Below are 18,775 nucleotides of genomic sequence, written 5' to 3'. Positions count from 1 at the left end.
ATGTATAATAAAATTTAAAAGTGCCAACCAGTTAAAGTGCAGAACTTATTTACTAATTTTGAAAAAATATCTGTGACATTTTTCTTATTTTGAGTCTTTTTTATTTTATTTACATTTTTATTAGTTATGTACAATGATAATACTATTAAAATGTGTAAAGTTGTTAATATATTTAATAAAATTTCAGTATTATTAATAATACTTTATTATTATTATTATATTAATAATAACATATTTCAGTTTAGTCTTGTTTTTATTATATATTTCAGAATTTAGAATTATTTTTTTAAATATTGTAATATTATTATTTTATTTGTTTCATTTTTTGTGATGTTTTTATTTTATATTTTATTAAAATTTTCTATTGATAAAATTCTGGATAATTACTATTTTTGTCAATAATAATATTACTACTAATAATAATAGTTATGTTTGTTAATACAATTTATAAATAAACATTATTATTAATACTTTTTACATTCATCCAATTTTTTTTAGTTAGTTTATTTATTCAGTTATGTCATGTATTTGGTAAATAAACAACCTTATTTGTATTAATTTAATTAATTTAAATTACTCACAGCAAGAAGGTGGTTGGTTTGAGCCTCAGCTGGAACCCAGTGATGCGTTGCGGCTAAAAGAGCATCTGCTGTGTAAAACAAAACGTAAAATAAAAAGTTTTTTTTATTTTTTGTTTCAGTAAGGCTTGACAGTATACAAAAAGGTTCAGAAGAATATTACAAAAGACAGAATACACAAATTACATGCTGTGTATTTACAAGGACAAAAATAAGAAAACATAAAAAAATGTACAGGTAAATAGCAAAAAAATATAGATGTGTATAAAAATACATTTAAAAAAGCCTAAAACCTTTAAAACCAAGAGTCAATCGATATACAGGTGAAGTCAGAATTATTAGCCCCATTTTTATTTTTATTTTCTGTTTTTAAATATTTCCGAAATTATGTTTAACAGAGCAAGGAAATTTTCACAGTATTTCCTATAATATTTTTTTTTTCTGGAGAAAGTCTTATTTGTTTTATTTCGGCTAGAAAAAAAGCAGTTTTTAATTTTTTAAAAAACATTTTAAGGTCAAAATAATTAGCCTCATTAAGCTATATATTTTTGATAGTCTACAGAACAAACCATCATTATACAATAACTTGCCTATTTACCCTAACCTGCCTAGTTAACCTAATTAACCTAGTTTAGCCTTTAAATGTCATTTTAAGCTGTATAGAAGTGTCTTGAAAAATGTCTAGTAAAATATTCTTTACTGTCATCATGGCATAAATAATAATATATAAATAATATATTTATAATATACAATATAAATAATATATATATATATATATATATATATATATATATATATATATATATATATATATATATATATATATATAATAACAAAGGTAAAAAAATATATTCATTAGATTTGTTTACAAAATCAAAACAACAAATAAGGGTCACTCTATACAAAAAGATGTCTATAGTTATTATATTTACTTACTAAAAATTCTGAACAATACTTGTACAGCATTAATCATTGTTCAACATTTACTTATGCATTATTAACATCCAAATTTAACATGAACAAACAATAAACAACTGTATTTTCATTAATAATGAAAAGATATGAGAAATGAATGTAGTTTTAATTCGCAGTTTGTTCTTGTTTGTAAATGCATCAACTAATACAACCTTATTGTAAAATGTTACCCAAGTGATTCTAAAAATGGCCTGCCACATTTCCTTTCCCCGTGACATCAGCGGCAGGAGGCGGAGTCTTCGGCTGAACAGGGCAGGTGAGCGCGCAGGTGGAGCTCAGCCTCGAGTTTCCCAGCAGCGCACAACAATACGCGGTGCAGAGCAGAGGCCTCTGGGGAACTCACACTCGCACTACCATGACACAAAACAAGGTCAGCTTCGTAAAACGCTAGCTTTAACACCTCGAATGATTGCTTGAAGTTATTGTGAAAAGAAAAACCAGATTACCCGGAGAAATGATCAGCTCGGAGGCTTTGCGCCCGACGCCGAACGCCGCGCGTAAACCCCTCGGAAAGCTGGCGAGCCGGCTGGAGGAGGTGAAGAACCCGTGGAAGCAGTTGTCAGCGCTGGAGCTCAGCCACAACGAGACCGCCAGACTCGCCACCGACGCGCTGCTGGAGCACGGCGAGAAGGAGTACAAGAAAGTTCTGCACGAAGAAAAAGAGCTCAACTTTCTATCCGCGCTGGAGATACGCTACATCACCGAAAATGTGGCCAAAGTCGGCGACGCGGACAGTGGGAGCAACGGAGTGGACTTGGAGGAGGGCGACGCTGTGTCCGAGCTGACTTCGGGGACTTACTTCCCTATGATGTCTGACGAGGAGCCGCCGATGCTGGAGCTGGGCTGGCCGGAGCTCTCCACCAGGATGGGCCCCACTGAGGCCAACATATACTTCCAAAGGGACAAGACGAAAAATGTCAAAGATCACATTCGGTCGCTTATTAGCAAAGCCAAGAAGGTGAGACGAACAACAACTCAATTGTACCACCTAAAAGGTTCTAGTGTTTGAGTAATACTTAGTTTCCATGAGGTTTACTGTGAAATTGCGTTGCTGCGGCTGCTTTGTTTGTGTAGTGTGTCGTAAACAAGATAGCACTTTAGTTTAGTCTAAGTAACAATTCACATTATTAACTACTTATTACTTGCTTTTTATTAAGATATTAACTTAATACGTAAACCAAACTACTACTTGAGGTAAAGTTGTTTTTATAGTCGCACATTAGTTAATTCAGTGACAACTTGTGACATGCCTCCCTATAGTGTTTACTATAGTACTTCGAATATTCAGTCTGAAATAAAATTCACGTATGAGTTTAAAACAACATTAGCGCTATGTAATTGACTGTGAACAATGTTGTACTTTAATAGTCATCAGCTGCTAATATAATTTTACTGTTTAGAATGTGCAAAGATTATTTATTATTAATTATATTAAGAAGAAAGTCCAAAAGTCTGAATTTAAAACTACTACTACTATCTATTAAAGGGTTGGTTTACCCAAAAATGAACATTTACGTACTATTAACACTCTCTCGAGTGGTTCCAAACCTTTATAAGTATCCATAGTAGGAAAAACAAATACTATAGAAGTCGATTAGTTTCCACCATTCTTCAGAATTTCTTCTCTTATGTTCAACAGAAGAAAGAAACACAAACAGGTTTTGATCAAGTGAAGGGAGAGTAAATGATGGAAGAATTTAAACTTTGGGTGAACTATCCTTTTAATGCACAGCTAATTAGTAGTTTAATGAACAAAAAGTCTTAGCTAATGATTAGGTAATCGCATGAATTGTACCTTAAAATAAAGTGTGAAAAAGATACATTTTAGCACCTTTACGACAGCTGAATAACTGCATTTTTATAGTGCATGTGGTAACTTTTATGCACTACAAAAATAAAAAGGAATCATTAGACTACACCGCGTATAATTAGATAAGACTGTGACTTCACACACAAACATTTATGAGTGCTGTTGGTTTACATATAAAAAGCTAGGCAAATATTAGCATGACTACAATATTTCACGATCAACCTGTTCAAATGCTCTTTATAAATCCACTAAAATCATCTTAATAGCAGTTAATAAATAGAAATGGAAAATAAATCTTCGTTAAAGCTGTTAAATGTACAGAATCTCTTATTAATGTAATTTTTATATTGCTATAACAGTTAGCCTGCACTCCACAATGCTGCTTGTTCAAACTACTTATTAAAAATGAGCTGAAACAACGCAATTCTTGAGATTTCTGGAAGACAACTTTATAGTTTTATGTTCAGTCTACTTAAATTTGTTCCATTTAACTTATTTGCTTTGTGTTGGAACAACATGAATAAATTTTGTATTTTTTTGTATTTAAAACCAAATGTTTTGAAAGTTACCAAGCAGGATTTTAGGTAGATTAAAAGGGACGAAGTGTTTGTAATTGTATAAATATTGTCACAGTAAACATTGTTTATAGACAGTTGCTCAATCATTTTGGTGGAAACTTTATTTTGCTTTGGAATGATAATTATGGTTAAAAGTGCTGTACAAATAACCTTGAATTGTATTGAAGACTTGAATTTTAGCTATGAAAGCTTCTGTAGTAGAAATGTGATGGAAAATGTTACTGCAACTATATCCTGCAAATCAGACTTTCTTTTTTCCACAGAAATCATATTACAATATACATACAGTGGTATGGAAAGTAGTCAGACCCCCTTAAATCTTTCACTCTTTGTTATATTGCAGCCATTTGCTAAAATCATTTTAAGTATTTTTCCCCCATTTAATGTACACACAGTAGCCCATATTGACAGAAAAACACAGAATTGTTGACACGTTTGCTAATTTCTAAAAAAAAAAAAAAATAATTAAGGCCCCATTTACACTAATATGTTTTAGATTTGAAATGGCGTTTTAGATTAAAAACGTTTCACGTCCACACTGGCGTTTCACCTAGCGTTTTTGAACCGATCTCAGTCCACACTTTACTACTGAAAACGCATGTCACGTGACCACACTCTGTCATGCGCTGCAGCGTATGTGCACATCTGAGCTCCAGGCAGTCAGTGGGTGCTTTGAGCACAGCTCTCCAGACAGTTCATCAAGGATTATACCGATCTCATCTTACTGTAGTTGTTTAACGTTATATTAAATTTATCATCTCTATCAAAAGCCTGTTTTACACCGCAAGCGTGAGCAGTGCATGTTTTTTCAGCATACATGTTAACAGATTAGAGCTTTTATACCGCACGCAGAAGCAGCGCATTAGGGTGAGGCATGAGCGTCACTGAAGCAGGAGTGCTGTGAAAGTTTCGACGCTTGGTCTATTTTTGCCACCATGCTCACGCTCAGTTAAAGTGACAGTGCATTGATAATGACCAAAAACACATTGAGTGACAGTAAAAAGTAGCAATTTTACCTAATAATGGCATCGATAATATCCACTGATTTTATATATTCAATCAAATGAACTTAAATGATTAAAAACAGCAGCAAATATTTTAGTTTGGCAATAACTACAAAACCAAATTTAAAACACCTTTGCTTAAGTTGCACACTTTTTTGATCATGTATAAGTATCATTATAACTATATTGTATAAATATTATTATAAGTATAGGCCTGCATCATTCTGACAATCAAAAACAAAATGACATGATATCACAGGGGATTGTCTTCTGACTGAGTGAACACCTTAAAAGACATGAATGACACTCCTCAGAGTATGAGGAGCAAACAGTTTTTTAAAATCTATATAATTTGTAAAAAATAAAATTAAAATAAAAAAGAGTTGCAGGTTAAGGAAACAGCATAGGAGGAAGTTGCAGGGGGACTTGGTACAGATGAAATGTTTAAAAAGTGTATTTATAGATAGATAGGTAACAAGATAGAATAGACAGAGATAGATTGATCTTTGCAGCAGCTGCTGATGAGCTTTTGCTCTCCATATGCTGGTTCTGCACATTTGACTTTATTTTCTATATTGTATAAACTTATTGTTCGTTATACTTTAATAATGGCCATTATTTATTATAAAAAGAATTGATAAAGTTATTGATTATATATTCAAAAAGGCGGCAACACCAAAGCTCCTAAAATGTTGATTTATTTAATTAAAAAGGCTGACACAAAGTGGAAAATTATTGATGAGATTATTGATATTCAGCTAAAGAGAGGGTGTGTTTAAAATTTTTCAATGAAAGTGAAATGAGGCCGCTATGTTATAGGTTCTTTTTTTATATATAAATATGCAAACAGTGGCGATGACGGTCATATAAATATGTAACTACATGATACCTTAACATTTTTGGTGTCTGTTGAGTTAATATCAAAATGAAAATAAGCAGTTCCACATATCATGTTTTTATTTTATTGTTAAGATGGTGAAACAACTTAGCCAAGATAATGTGAATGGCGTTATTAAGTAGCATACACAGTTCCCTTTAAAGAGTCACCCGATGTTTCTTCGGGAGTTTGTTTTCTATATCAAACTTCCGAATTCTGAACTTAGAAGGAAAGGATGCAAGACTGAACTTTGTGTACTTAATATTGAGGGGAAAACCCCAATCAGATGCAGCCCCGCCTCCGTTTTCAGATGTCTTCGTTTTCCCGCATCCACACTGACATGGAGCAGCAGCGCTTTAAAACCAAAACAGCCTTTTGAGCATTTTCGAAATTATCCGTATTTGGGGCTCAAAAACTCCAGGGTAGTGTGGGCGCAAGGCAAAACCATAGTTAAACTTATGCATTTTAAAATTATTAGTGTGAACGGGGCCTGAAATATCATATGGTCCTAAGCATTCAGACCCTTTTAATAAATTTAAGGGGCTCTGAATACTTTCCGTACCCACTGTACATAATAGCAGTTCCAAAAGCAAAGAATTATAAGCTTAAATAAAGTACAATTGAGTAAATGTTTTATTTAATGCATACCCTAACCCCTTTTTTTCTCAACAACAACAGGTTATCGCAATAGTCATGGACATTTTTACAGACGTGGATTTGTTCTGTGATTTAATGGAGGCCTCCAACAAGCGCAGGGTTCCAGTGTATATTTTACTGGACGAGAAGAATCTCAGCCATTTCTTGAATATGTGCTCAGAACTGGACGTCCAGAATTCACACCTGAGTGTAAGTCAAACCCTGACGCATATCTGCTCTCACTGAATGCATAATAATAAGCTTTAAGAAAAGGATCAATGAGATGGGCGTTCTTTGTTTAGCTCTTGAATACATTTGTCAGTCAACAGCATAACATAAGTCCAAAAATAAGCTCATTCAGATGAAAAGCAAGTGCTATACAAAGTTTCAAATGCATTTCCGAGGCTTTTATTAAACTTGTTTGTCATATTGGGTGTAACAACTTGAATTCTTAATTCTAGTGCAGCACAATATATCATTTCAGAATTGATGGATGTGCAATGTTGAGTTTGTATTAAGGCTGCACTATGGTTTCAGCACAATATTGCAATGTGTGTGTCCGCAATATTCACATTGCAGGAAATGCAATGTTGAGTTGGGATTATAGTTGATCAGCACAACAGTTGAGAATATATGAGATTTGTGGAGTCATTGTAAAGTATAACCATAACAGAGTGAATCTTTAGCATTTGTGTGTGTTTTAAAGGCATTTCAAGAAAGTTTAAAGCATTCGAGCACAAAAAAATACATTTGTACTTTAGTAAAGAATAATTTTACTGAATTATTACTATGAAGATTATACAGTGTTGATTTAAGTTTCATTATCAATTTCCGTACCTGAATATGGTTTGACTCTATGGAAAAATCATAAAGTGCTGTTTATTTCACTTTTTTTGTTGCATTGATATAATAATATTCGCTTGCCATTTGTTTTTATTTTTGTATACTTGATTCACATCCTTACAAAAATCACCTCACTCAATGTTTATTAATGATTTCTTTCCAAATAAAGCTATTCAAGGCGTCTGGTGAAATTATATTCATAACACAATATTTAAATCGCAGAGAAACAAAATATTGCAATGTCGGACACACACATTGCATTATTGATGCTGAAACCATATATATTGCAGCCCTAATGCAGATACACTCCCATTCCACAATTATGTGGAAGTGGTGTTAGTGAGGCCAGCCGGGGGAGAGGGTGCTCGCTGCAGAGCCATTTGAGCAGAGTTGAGCTCCAGCGAAGGGGAGCATGAGCTCTCGCTCCTCCTCCTGTAAGCTGTTTTAATGCATACCCCACCCCTAACCCTATCCCCAGTGACATAACTCGTAAAAGAAGTGCAAAAAAAGGTGGAGCTCAAGCTCAAGCTCCCCCTCGCTGGAGCTCAGCTCGCCCAAATGGCTCTGCAGCGAGCACCACTTGAGCCGGGGGTGCTCAACCTGTGGTCTGTGTGGGTCCAAATGTGACGGGGACTCTATACTGCTCAGTGAGCACCGTCTTTCGGATGAGACGTTAATCCGAGGTCCCAACTCTCTGTGGTCGTTAAAAATCCCAGGATGTCCTTCGAAAAAGAGTAGGGGTTTAACCCCTGAATCCTGACCAAATCTGCCCACTGGCCCCTGTCCATCATGGCCTCATAACCATCCCTTATATCGTAATTGGCTTCATCACTCTGTCTCCTCTCCACCAATCAGCTGGTGTGTGGTGTGCGGTCTACCGCAAAATGGCTGCCGGCACACTGTTGATGGATGAGGAGATTTCCCCCCATTGTGTAAAGCGCTTTGAGTGTCCATAAAAGCGCTATATAAATGTAAGAAATTATTATTATCATTATTATTATTATAATCCCAATTTATCTAAAATGATAAATTCTTTCCATAGGGATATTCAAGTCATCTGGAGTAATTGTATTCATATAGCACAATATATCGCAGAATAACATAAGAAATTGCTTGGTCAGATCTTTCCAATATTCTTATTCTGTCCAAAAATAATTATGTTTTTCCTTTTAATCAATGGATCATCTAACATTGGTTTAATGCTCCCTTTCAGAATATGCGGATAAGAAGTGTTTGTGGAGACACGTATTGCACCAAAAGTGGGAAGAAATTCACAGGTCAGGTTCAAGAGAAATTCATGATCATTGACTGTGAAGAAGTCATTGCTGGATCCTATAGGTATGTTAATCATGTCTTTTAGTGTTTATTCATGTATTGGGTAATTTAGTTTGTTAAAGTACATTATGTACTTATAATATTTGAGCTTATGTCATAAATGCAAAATAATTTTATAACTTCAATATAAGTTCTGTCATTTTTGTGAGATGCTTTAAATCAGTGGTTTCCTGTGCGGGTCACAGTACAATGACAGGGGGTCGCTTGGTGATTTTCCAAAAGACAAATAAGTTTTATTAAACTTAAAATTACCATATTTTATCTGTAACCCACAGAATAAAAATTTTTTAAAAAGCCATCAGTGTTTACATTTTCAGTGGATTGGTGTGTTTACGATTAACAACACAGCATTAGCATAGCAGATAGATTTTATAGCGTTTACTGACACCTTTATGTCAATCAAATACATTAAAAATAAAAACAGGCCACAGCTGAATATTGAGAATGATCTCTGAGTGACGGTCTCCAAAATTAAACCAGGAATAGACTAGTGCTGCTCGATTTTGGGAAAAATCATAATCACGATTATTTTGGTCATAATTGTAATCAACTGATAATCGTTTTGAATAATCATAAAGTCAAAATTATTTGCCCTTCTGTGAATTTTTTTTTTTTTTTTTTTTTAAATATATAAATATTTCCCAAATGATGTTTAGCAGAGGAATTTTTCACAGTATTTCCTACAATATTTTTTTCTTCTGGAGAAAGGCTTATTTGTTTTATTTCGGCTAGAATAAAAGCTGGTTTAAATGTTTTGAAATCTCTTTTAATAGCTCAATACTATTAGCCCCTTTAAGCAATATATATTTTTAATGGCTGCAGAAGAAACTACTGTTATACAATGACTTGCCTAATTGCACTAATTAAGCCTTTGAATGTCACTTTAAGCTGAATACTTGTATCTTGAATAATATCTAGTAAAATATAATGTACTGTAATCATAGCAAAGATAAAATAAATCAGTTGTTAGAAATGAGTTATTAAATCTGTCATGTTTAAACTGTGCTTTAAGCATCTTCACTGTAGGAGAAAACTTTAGCTACAAAAGTCCTTCAGTCAAAAGCAGTGAGGGATTTTCTCCTTTTGTTGTTTGATTAATGATAAAAACAGGCGGCAGCAGAATATTGCGCGCTGTCACTTTAAGAATAGTGCAGCTCTGATATAGTTTCTCTTTCACATGTCTTTTGATTCTCAACTGGTTTGTTTTTTACACAAATGAAGGTTAATATGAATAACCACTTAACACCGCGCTCTGACACAAATGTGCATGTATTTGACCATTAAAGTGCTCACATTAAGATAGCTTTGTGTGTGCCCTGCTCATCTCCGAGCCTGTCCGAGGCCAAGCGCGGCGCACACACACACAACTGCATGTGCGCTTTCGCGCTTTTAAAAATATGAATGCAAAAGTTGCATTATAGCACATGTTTTGTCATTTTCACTTGGAACTGAGCTTTGCAGAGAAACAAATGTGTACAACTGGAAAGGGGGCAGTAAATGATGGAATAATCGTTTATCTCGATTAATGGTTTTTCATATTCGTTAGAAGCCAAAATCGAAACCGAATTTTTGATTAATTGCACAGCCCTAGAATAGACTTGTGCTGAAAACATTGTGCCCACCAGTCTCTTTAGCTGAGGTTAATATTAAATTAAACAAATCAATAAATTACTCTATAAATTATAGCCTATGGTTGTTAGACTGTTTTTTTTGTGTGATCAATATGTTCATGTTTTATAGGCCTATTGTTGTATGTGCAAGGTTTGCATATTTATAACCACACTTCCAATAACATCATATATTGATTCAACCGGTGTCTGCTACAGTGTTTGTTTTCCTCTTTGCTACTGTTTGTGGGTGGAGCCGCAGGTTTCAAGTTTCATGGGTCTGCGCCATAGACTGTAAAATATATGGACGTAGTATCCGTGACGTCACCCATAGGTTTCTGAATAGCGCAAAAGAAGCCACAAGTAGGCGTGGCCAACCGTCGCCATTTTGTTCGCACGTCATCGCACTTATGGCGGGATACCAAACAAGGGCAAAGAGACGGAGTGTGAGCGGAGCTACAGACACCTGCTGGCATTTTGCTTGAACCTGGCTCAGACACACTTTACTTTGGGAAAACGCTAAATACTTTATCACCTGCGACTCGTTTGTATTCTGACCACATGTGCTTGGCTGTACACTATCAATAAAGCGTTTATACTTTTAAAAACACTGCTGTAATACATTGAGCCACTAAGTATTGTTCTTATGATGTTTTTCTACAGGAGGAAAACGCAAATGACTTTCAAACACTTCAGATATAGTCTGTGTTAGTAAATGCAAAACTATTGATGAAATCTAGCCTGACACTGTATGATAACACTTCAGATGACCGTTCTACAGTCCACATCTAATCAATCTGTCAGATTCTGGAGTGCATTACAGCTCTAAACAACGTTATAAATGATACATGATCTTAAATAAAACAAATACATGTATAGAGATGGTTTACAAGTATATAACTTTACTCACATGGGAAACAGAGGCCACGTGAATGGTTTGTGAGCACAATTAAGTTCACATAGCATCCCATATCATCTGATTATTATAGGAAATAATCCCAAAAGGCAACTGACTGTGTAAAGACACATAAAACAAGACAAAAGTATAATGAATATGCCGAAATCAGTGGCTAATCTGCTGGAGTCAGCTGAGGTGAAGTGACAGCGACCAGTGAGACCTAACTGTCAATCAAGTGACCACGCCCTTAATTATGCAAACTTAATATAAAGGAAACTGATGAGTTATAAAAAAAATTAACATTGTCGTGAAGGGTAATATTAGCTGTATGAACCAAAATCGTTCTTTGTACCAGGCTGCAAACAGCTTTTTTTCTGCTGTAAAGTTGGCCATTCTAACAGTGGGCTCAATTAAACTTTGCTCTATTATGGAGCCAGGACAAGCGGATTTTCGATGAATTGCAGTTTCAGATACTTTCGTATTGGCCTCCCGAGGGAGAGCGGGAGGTTGCTGCTTGGTCTGCGCGTGCAACAATTGGGCGGGGCTTAAGTTTCACATCGACGTCACACCAAAACGGCTAAAGACTGGTTATCAAGACGATTCATTTGAAGCACTATGAGTCGACTCTTTTATAAATGAATCAATAGTTTTAAACACTGCATTATCAGATTAAAGCCTCAGCTGGATATTTCACTTCACTTAGAGCTGTTACACACTGCATGGAAGGGCATTTTAAAACCTATAACAGGGGCTCTTTAACAAGCATGAATTTGGATGTTACTAATGCATTAGTAAGTGATAAATGAATGCTATACAAGTACTCTCTATAATTAGTTCATGTTAGTAAAAACATTAACTCATGAAACCCTATGGTAAAGTGTGAATATTATAAATGTTGCTGTTTAAATTAGATTTATTTCATCTATAAAAATTACCGTTATGCCAAGTAAACATTTAATTAATTTAACATTTCATATTTTAAACATGGGTTCAATTAAAATGAACAAAATAGCCGTATTATACAGGAAATGTTGCGCTACGCAAACCAACACACTGCTTAACACTTACTGCATGTTACGGCATGATTTTTAAAAGCGAACTCTGCACTAGAGGCGACTCGCAATTTTTCACAGGAGGAATTCAGTTGCTTTAAATTATTCACGTTCAAATGCCCATCAGTCCTGTCTTATCTGCTTTCACTCATATCACTCGGTATTATGTAAAGCGTTTTAGCGCATGACAGCGTTTTGGCAGTTCCTCTTAGCAAAACGACAGGACGTGCAACTCCTGCGCTTCAGCAGGCATCTGGAGACTTGAGGAGCTTAGAAAACATGATGATTCTGCGTTTCTCAGGCACAATGTGTGTTAGCGTTAGCATTTCTCAGGCACAGTGTGTTAGCATTAGCCCCAGTGCTGTTATAGCAGTGGCTTCCAAGCCTCAATGGCTGGTTTTTGTTGTGGAAATTGATTAATCATAGAAAAAAGTAGGTTGTTTTGCGTGCTAAAGACCTATAAGCAAGGCCAGACAGACTCTATCCATATTTTTAGCTATTTCTTCACTGAATTTTGCTGATTTAGTAACTAAAAACTTAACAAATTAAATAAAAACAACATATTTTTAACTTTTATTTAAGGGTATGATTCTCCTGTTAGCGTTAGTATTTCTCATGCACAGTGTGTTTTAGAGTTAGAGTTTAGTTTAGCATTAGCCCCACTGCTGTTATAGCAGTGACTTCCAAGCCTCAGTGGCTGGTTTGTGTTGTGGAAGTTAATTAGTTATAGAAAAAAAGTAGGTTGTTTTGGGCCTATAAGCAGGGCCAGACAGAATCTCTGGACATTTTTTGCTATTTCTGCACTGGATTTTGCTCATTTAGTAACTAAAAACTTAACAAATAAATAAAACCAGCATATCTTTAACTTACATTTAAGAGTTACAATGCAAACCTTTTTAGAATCAATTGTTTGATAAACAAAGCAAGTCTCTTATATACTATATCTACTAAAAGACTGAAAATGGTCACACTTTCCAATAAGGTTTCATTAGTTAATGTATCTACTAACATGAACTAAGAACGAACAATATTTGTACAGCATTTATTAATCTTAGCTCAACATTAAATAATGTGTTGTTAAAATCCAATGCTTGCACTGTGAGTTAACAAGAACTAACAATGAACAACTTTAAAGCCATGATCACGCATGAATAGATGCTGTAATAAATGTATTGTTTATGTTAGTAAATACATTATCTAATACATCCTTATTGTAAAGTGTTACCCAAGAAATACCATTTTACAAACAGTTTTGTGCATAAATCATCCAAACGTGGGCTGTTTCTCAATTCCATTAGCCCAGAGAACAGCATTGCGTCCTTCTGGAGACCGGTCTGGCCAGGTGTCCTCGGAAGATCGAACTTAGGAGACCGTGAGGACACTGAACGCGTCCTTTGAGAAATGAAATGCTGCGTTCTTCCTGATGGTCACATGACCATCACGCATTTTAAATGGTAAATTATTTAAACATTACAGCCTTCATACAACGATTTATTGTTTTCCCCTTTTCAAAATATATACTTTGCATAAAAACATTATAAATATATGTTGCACAATATAAATAAAACAGATTTTAATAAGAGTTTCAGCAAATAAACACCCTTAATGTGTTTATTCCTTTATTATGATGTCCATGGTAATGTTTACTTTCATAGTTTCATTCAGGGAAACTCCTGCGGTAAATGCGTTAAATCTCTGAACTTTAATAATAAATCTAGAAAAGAGTTCGGTGCTCAAGTTTGCATTGGTGTGTCCTCTATCAAGATCACCTCCGGAAAGTTTCACGCGTCCTCTGTTCTCGCGGTCTTGAGTATTGAAACTGAACTTAGGCAGCTGATGATGACGTTGCACGAGAACACGAGTACGCAAGGCCACTGAAGAACGCATATTGAGAAACAGCCTTCGAGTATGCCAGTCCAGTCTGGGGTGGACTTCCTAAAAGTCTCTCCGAGTTAGAGAGGATCGAAAAGCGATGCTGTTGAATAATAGATGTTCTGACTTCAACTTTTCCAACACTGAGCAAAAGGTGTGAGGAAGCACCGTACGTACTCTCACTAAAATACTCAATGACAGTTTATCACCACTACATTGTTTCCTGCCTAGGGCTCCTGTGTCATTAGGGGTGCAACGGATCACAAATCTCATGGTTCAGATCACGCTACAGTTTTTGAGTCACGGATCGTCATTTGCATTCCTTGCTCTGTTAAACATAATTTAGGAAATATTTATTTTTTAAAAAATTCTCAGGAGCGTTAATAATTTTGACTTCTTCAACTGATAATCGTTTTGAATGATCTTGATTACAGTTATGACCAGAATAATCGTGATTATGATTTTTCCCAAAATCGAGCAGCCCTAATGGACACAATGATTTATGTATATAGCAATGAATCAACCTATAAGCAATCTCAGGTGTGCATGGGTTATGTCTAACAGCTAAACTAATCTGCTTTTCACTTGGGATGAATAGGCATTATTAGACTGATTGAGTTAGTGGAGGATTTGTGTTGTCATTTGAGAGTTAATTCGACTCCTAGTGTGAACTGTGTGTATCTTTATGCATGTTAGCACACACTGGTGTGGATTGTGGGTGAGGCCACACTCATGTGTCAAAGGCTTTGCTCGTATAATATCCAACAGGGAGTTTTTGTTTGACTAGAACTTCACACAGTTCAAAGGGAAATAACTTGCAAACATATTTTTTTGTGAAACTACTCATTTCAGCTGGGAAATGTTTGACAGATAAATTGCAGTTTTCTTTCTTCTGTGCTCTTTAAACCTATAGAGCGGAAGGATGATCTAATGTAATGCTTATCACATGCGCTTTTATTTCAATATTGTGTAAGACGCTTGAACAGTGTCATAAACAGATGGTTGGCATGCATGTAGTTAAACACTTGTTAGCTTAAGTCACCTGAATCATCCTTAAAAGTGTAATTAGGTTAGCTTCAGTTTTAACCTTCTAAGCAAGGCTGGATGCAGTTTATGATCCTTATTTTTGAAACACAAGCAGAAAGATTTTCTTGTAAATGGTAAAAGCATTAAATTTAGTGTGAGGAATTATGCAAGAGTGGTTTTAGGAATGAACTAGTGCTAATGTTATGTGTTTTGTGTGCGTTTTTTATTGTGTACAGTCTGTGCCTGAAGTATCATATTGTTAAAATGTTGCATTAAGCAGATGGTTTAACCTTGACTGAAATTACCTCATTTATTCTGCCTCATGTAGTTTTAAGATTTTTTTAATGTGAAGTTGAACACTGACAGCGGAGGTTCGTATCCAAATGTGGGTTTATTAACTGGATGGTCAGGCAGGCAACGGTCAACTAGGCAAGAGACGGTAACCGTTCTCAAGATGTTTGGACAAAAAGTCAAGGTTTTAAAACCGCCACAATTTTCTGTAATACCGTTCCTAAGGTATGTGTACGTTAATTTTTTTGTTTTTGTTTTTTGGACGACAGTATCTCCAGCAGAAAAGATATTCAAAGATGCCATTTAAAATTATGAAGAAATCTGTTTTTAAGCTAATGAAGACCCCAGAAGTGAATTATTAATTTGAATTATTTAGTCTGACATGTTTACTGCTCCAAAATATTTAAAATGTTTCTCAAAATTAAGTATATTGTGTTCAAAGGGGGAACATGTTGTTTTTTACCCAGATATTTAAAAAGAATACATTTTAGAGCAGTAATCACAATACCGCGAAATCGTAAAACCATAGTATTTTTTATCTAAGGTTGTCATACCTCCAGAATCTTATACCAGCCCATACCTACGGTCAACAGGGTCAAACAGATGTATAGAGGCAATCCAGAGTCGTAGTTGTTAAACAGGCAAATGGTCATTACACGCAGGCTGCACACAACACAACCAAACAAGCCAAAAGGGCGAGGGTCAAAACACGGCAAAGCAAGGGATGAGAAACGCATCGTAATGTTCACAGTAAAAGATAAACAAGACTCAGCTCTGAAGTGTGTGAGTGCTGTTTATAAAGTCCATCTAATCAGTTCATGAGCAGCGCGCACACGCTTTATTTTTGGGTAAACTATGCCTTTAAACTGGTCCCTTAAACTATGCCTTTAAAATGAGTCCCTTCGTATTAATAGGACATTTTTATGTATATTTATATTTTTAAAGCAATTTTTATTCGTTTTTAGCACAACAATCCAGAATAAATAACACTAGTTAAACAGTAACAGAATTTTTTTTTTAATTTATACTTATTTTTATAGATTTTTTTTTAGGAACATAACCAGTGGGAACAAAACAAACAAATAATAATAATGATTTTATTATACGTATATACACAAATACATCCATTACACACAAGTATACATGTATACATAAAAATATTAAATTAACCTCGTCATGAAAATAAATAAATAAATAAAATAAGTATACAATAAAGCTATTAAAATAAAATAAAAGATTGCCAAACATGTTCTCTCTGTGATGCATAAACTCTAGAATTATGTTAATCTTAAATTTTGGATAATTACATTGTCGTTGTGAAGAAAGCCAACCTTTTACTCCATTTCTTTTCAGAGATCTCTTTTTGTAATCAAAGTGCATGTGTCATTTTTTTTTTTTTTTCCATTTCCTCAACTTCTGCTATTATTTTAAACCATTCATCTTTAGTTGGTGGGTCTTTTTTTTAGACCATTTTCGGGTTATAGCTTTTTTACTTGTTGCCAATAATTATATTGTTCATTATTAATGCCACCCCCCTCACTTATTTTACCTCAATTATAACTGTACTTGACCAATACATAAGAAAATGAACACACGCAACTCAAAATAAAGAAATTAACAAACCCTTACTAACGGTTCAAATTTACAACCCTTTCATTATGTTCAGGGTGGTATTTAAATCAAGAAAGCATGATTATATACCATCATGGCTTTTCAATCAAAAAATCTCATTATAATAGAAGTCAATGGGTCAAAACGACCGCTAACATAATAAAAGGGTAGTCAATTTGCCCAGAGTCTATGATTGAATTTTTGAAGATTTTCAAACCATTTTCCCAAAATATGCATCAAAATAAGACTTGTCACCAAAAATCATTCCCTTTGTTGAAACGCTGAGAAATATGTGGTCAAATTAAACCTTAAAATCACCACAAAGTGGATGAAAATATCCCCAACAGCATACAGAAGCATTAAAAAATGTAAAGAAAATAAATAATAGTTCTAATTTCCTGCAAAATAAAAGCTGTTTTGCAAAATATGTAACTTTCCTGTCTCTTTTCCCTTCTAGTTTTACATGGCTGTCCGGTCAGGTCCACAGCAACCTAGTAATGCACTTCTCCGGCCACCTTACAGACTGCTTCGATCGCGAATTTCGCTGCATGTATGCGGACTCGGATATAATAGAGCGCTTCCACAACCCGGATGAAGATGGACTGCCCTCTTACTCTTACTCTTACAACATGCCGGCGCCAAACTTCGGTCTGGACGTCCTGGCGGATTACGGCAGCAGAGAGCGAGTGTATTCGGAAAACTCCAGCAGCCAATCCAGCAGCAGCGTTTCCAGCATCAAAGCTGCTCCCCCGGGCATCAAATCAGTTTACAAAGTCAACCACGACAAGAAGAGCCAGGAAAATACGCAAAAAACTCCTGACAAGAAGGACGCCACGAGTCCAGTGCTCCACATGCCCTTGGCAGCCCACATCGGGAGAGGATTTCCCAATGAGATCCACCAAACTGCTGAACGTTCCTCTTTAGGTCAATCCGGCGGTGCGGAATGGTCCAAAATAGGAAACACGGATTATCTACGTTCAAACATCGGCGGACAGACTTCAAAAATCCAATCGTTAGGACTCTACAGTTCTCCAAAACCACCATCGCCAACTCAACAGGACAACAAGATCTCCCCGAAGCATCGGCTCACCAGTCCTTTCCTCTCTAAGTTCACAGATTTGTTCACGACGAAGGAGAAAGACCTTCATGCCTTCCAGAAGGTCCCCCCTCCACGTTCGTCTCCATTTGGCGGGCCGGATTTGTCCCAGAATGAACCCGAGAGTAAACAGGGCCCTCCTCCACCTGGACCAATGCCCATTGACAGGATGGGCCCGGATAAAGGCATTCATCGGCGGGATGAGAAACGCATGACTTTAGGTCACAGCAAGTTGGACCTTGTCGCTCAATACAACAAGATGAACAAATCCAAACAGGTATACAGTCGCTTTGAGCTCAAGAACAACTTACCTCAGTAACACTATAGGCCTGGTTGGTCAGTCCTTCAGGTCAGCTTTTGTATATGGTTGGCATTGTGAGTCTGCAAAGCCATTTCTTGGTGTGAGACTGTTGGTGTTTTAGCATTTGTATTTGTGAAATGAAGTGCTTATGTACTAATGCTGCCTTCAGGTTCATCCTGGATATAGATGTTTAGGGATGTAATTGTATTTGATTTCTTTCTTCTTTCATTTCTTTCCTTTTTTTTTGAAACTTTTTATTTATAATTTTTCAATATATTTTTTTCTAGAACAACCCCTTCCCCAACAATTTAACCCCTTTCAGATGAGGGGATACATAAGACATAAGAAATAATGATATTATGAAAATTGTTAAAATAAAATAAGA

General features: G+C 35.4%; 1 protein-coding gene and 1 long non-coding RNA gene across 2 annotated transcripts in view; one reads left to right on the top strand and one right to left on the bottom strand.

Annotated features, from left to right (window-relative positions):
• Positions 1–2,367, bottom strand: part of LOC137496027 (uncharacterized) — a 27,550-nt gene extending 25,183 nt beyond the window's left edge. Inside the window, exons 1-3 of the long non-coding RNA XR_012408253.1 lie at positions 2,000–2,367; positions 1,724–1,903; positions 582–649 (exon numbers count right to left, since the gene is read on the bottom strand). This is a non-coding gene — a long non-coding RNA (uncharacterized lncRNA). The remainder of the gene's footprint in view (positions 1–581; positions 650–1,723; positions 1,904–1,999) is intronic.
• Positions 1,886–18,775, top strand: fam83c (family with sequence similarity 83 member C). The gene is given in 4 exon segments (NM_001326537.1): positions 1,886–2,511; positions 6,501–6,668; positions 8,515–8,639; positions 17,451–18,775. Coding segments are annotated over 4 exon segments (1,755 nt in total). The 5' UTR covers positions 1,886–2,007; the 3' UTR covers positions 18,409–18,775.

The sequence above is a fragment of the Danio rerio genome, chromosome 6 (genome assembly GCF_049306965.1).
Source record: "Danio rerio strain Tuebingen ecotype United States chromosome 6, GRCz12tu, whole genome shotgun sequence".
Classification (NCBI taxonomy): Eukaryota; Metazoa; Chordata; class Actinopteri; order Cypriniformes; family Danionidae; genus Danio; species Danio rerio.
The sequence above is the reverse complement of the archived record's forward strand: the minus strand, read 5'-3'. Positions and strand labels throughout refer to the sequence as shown.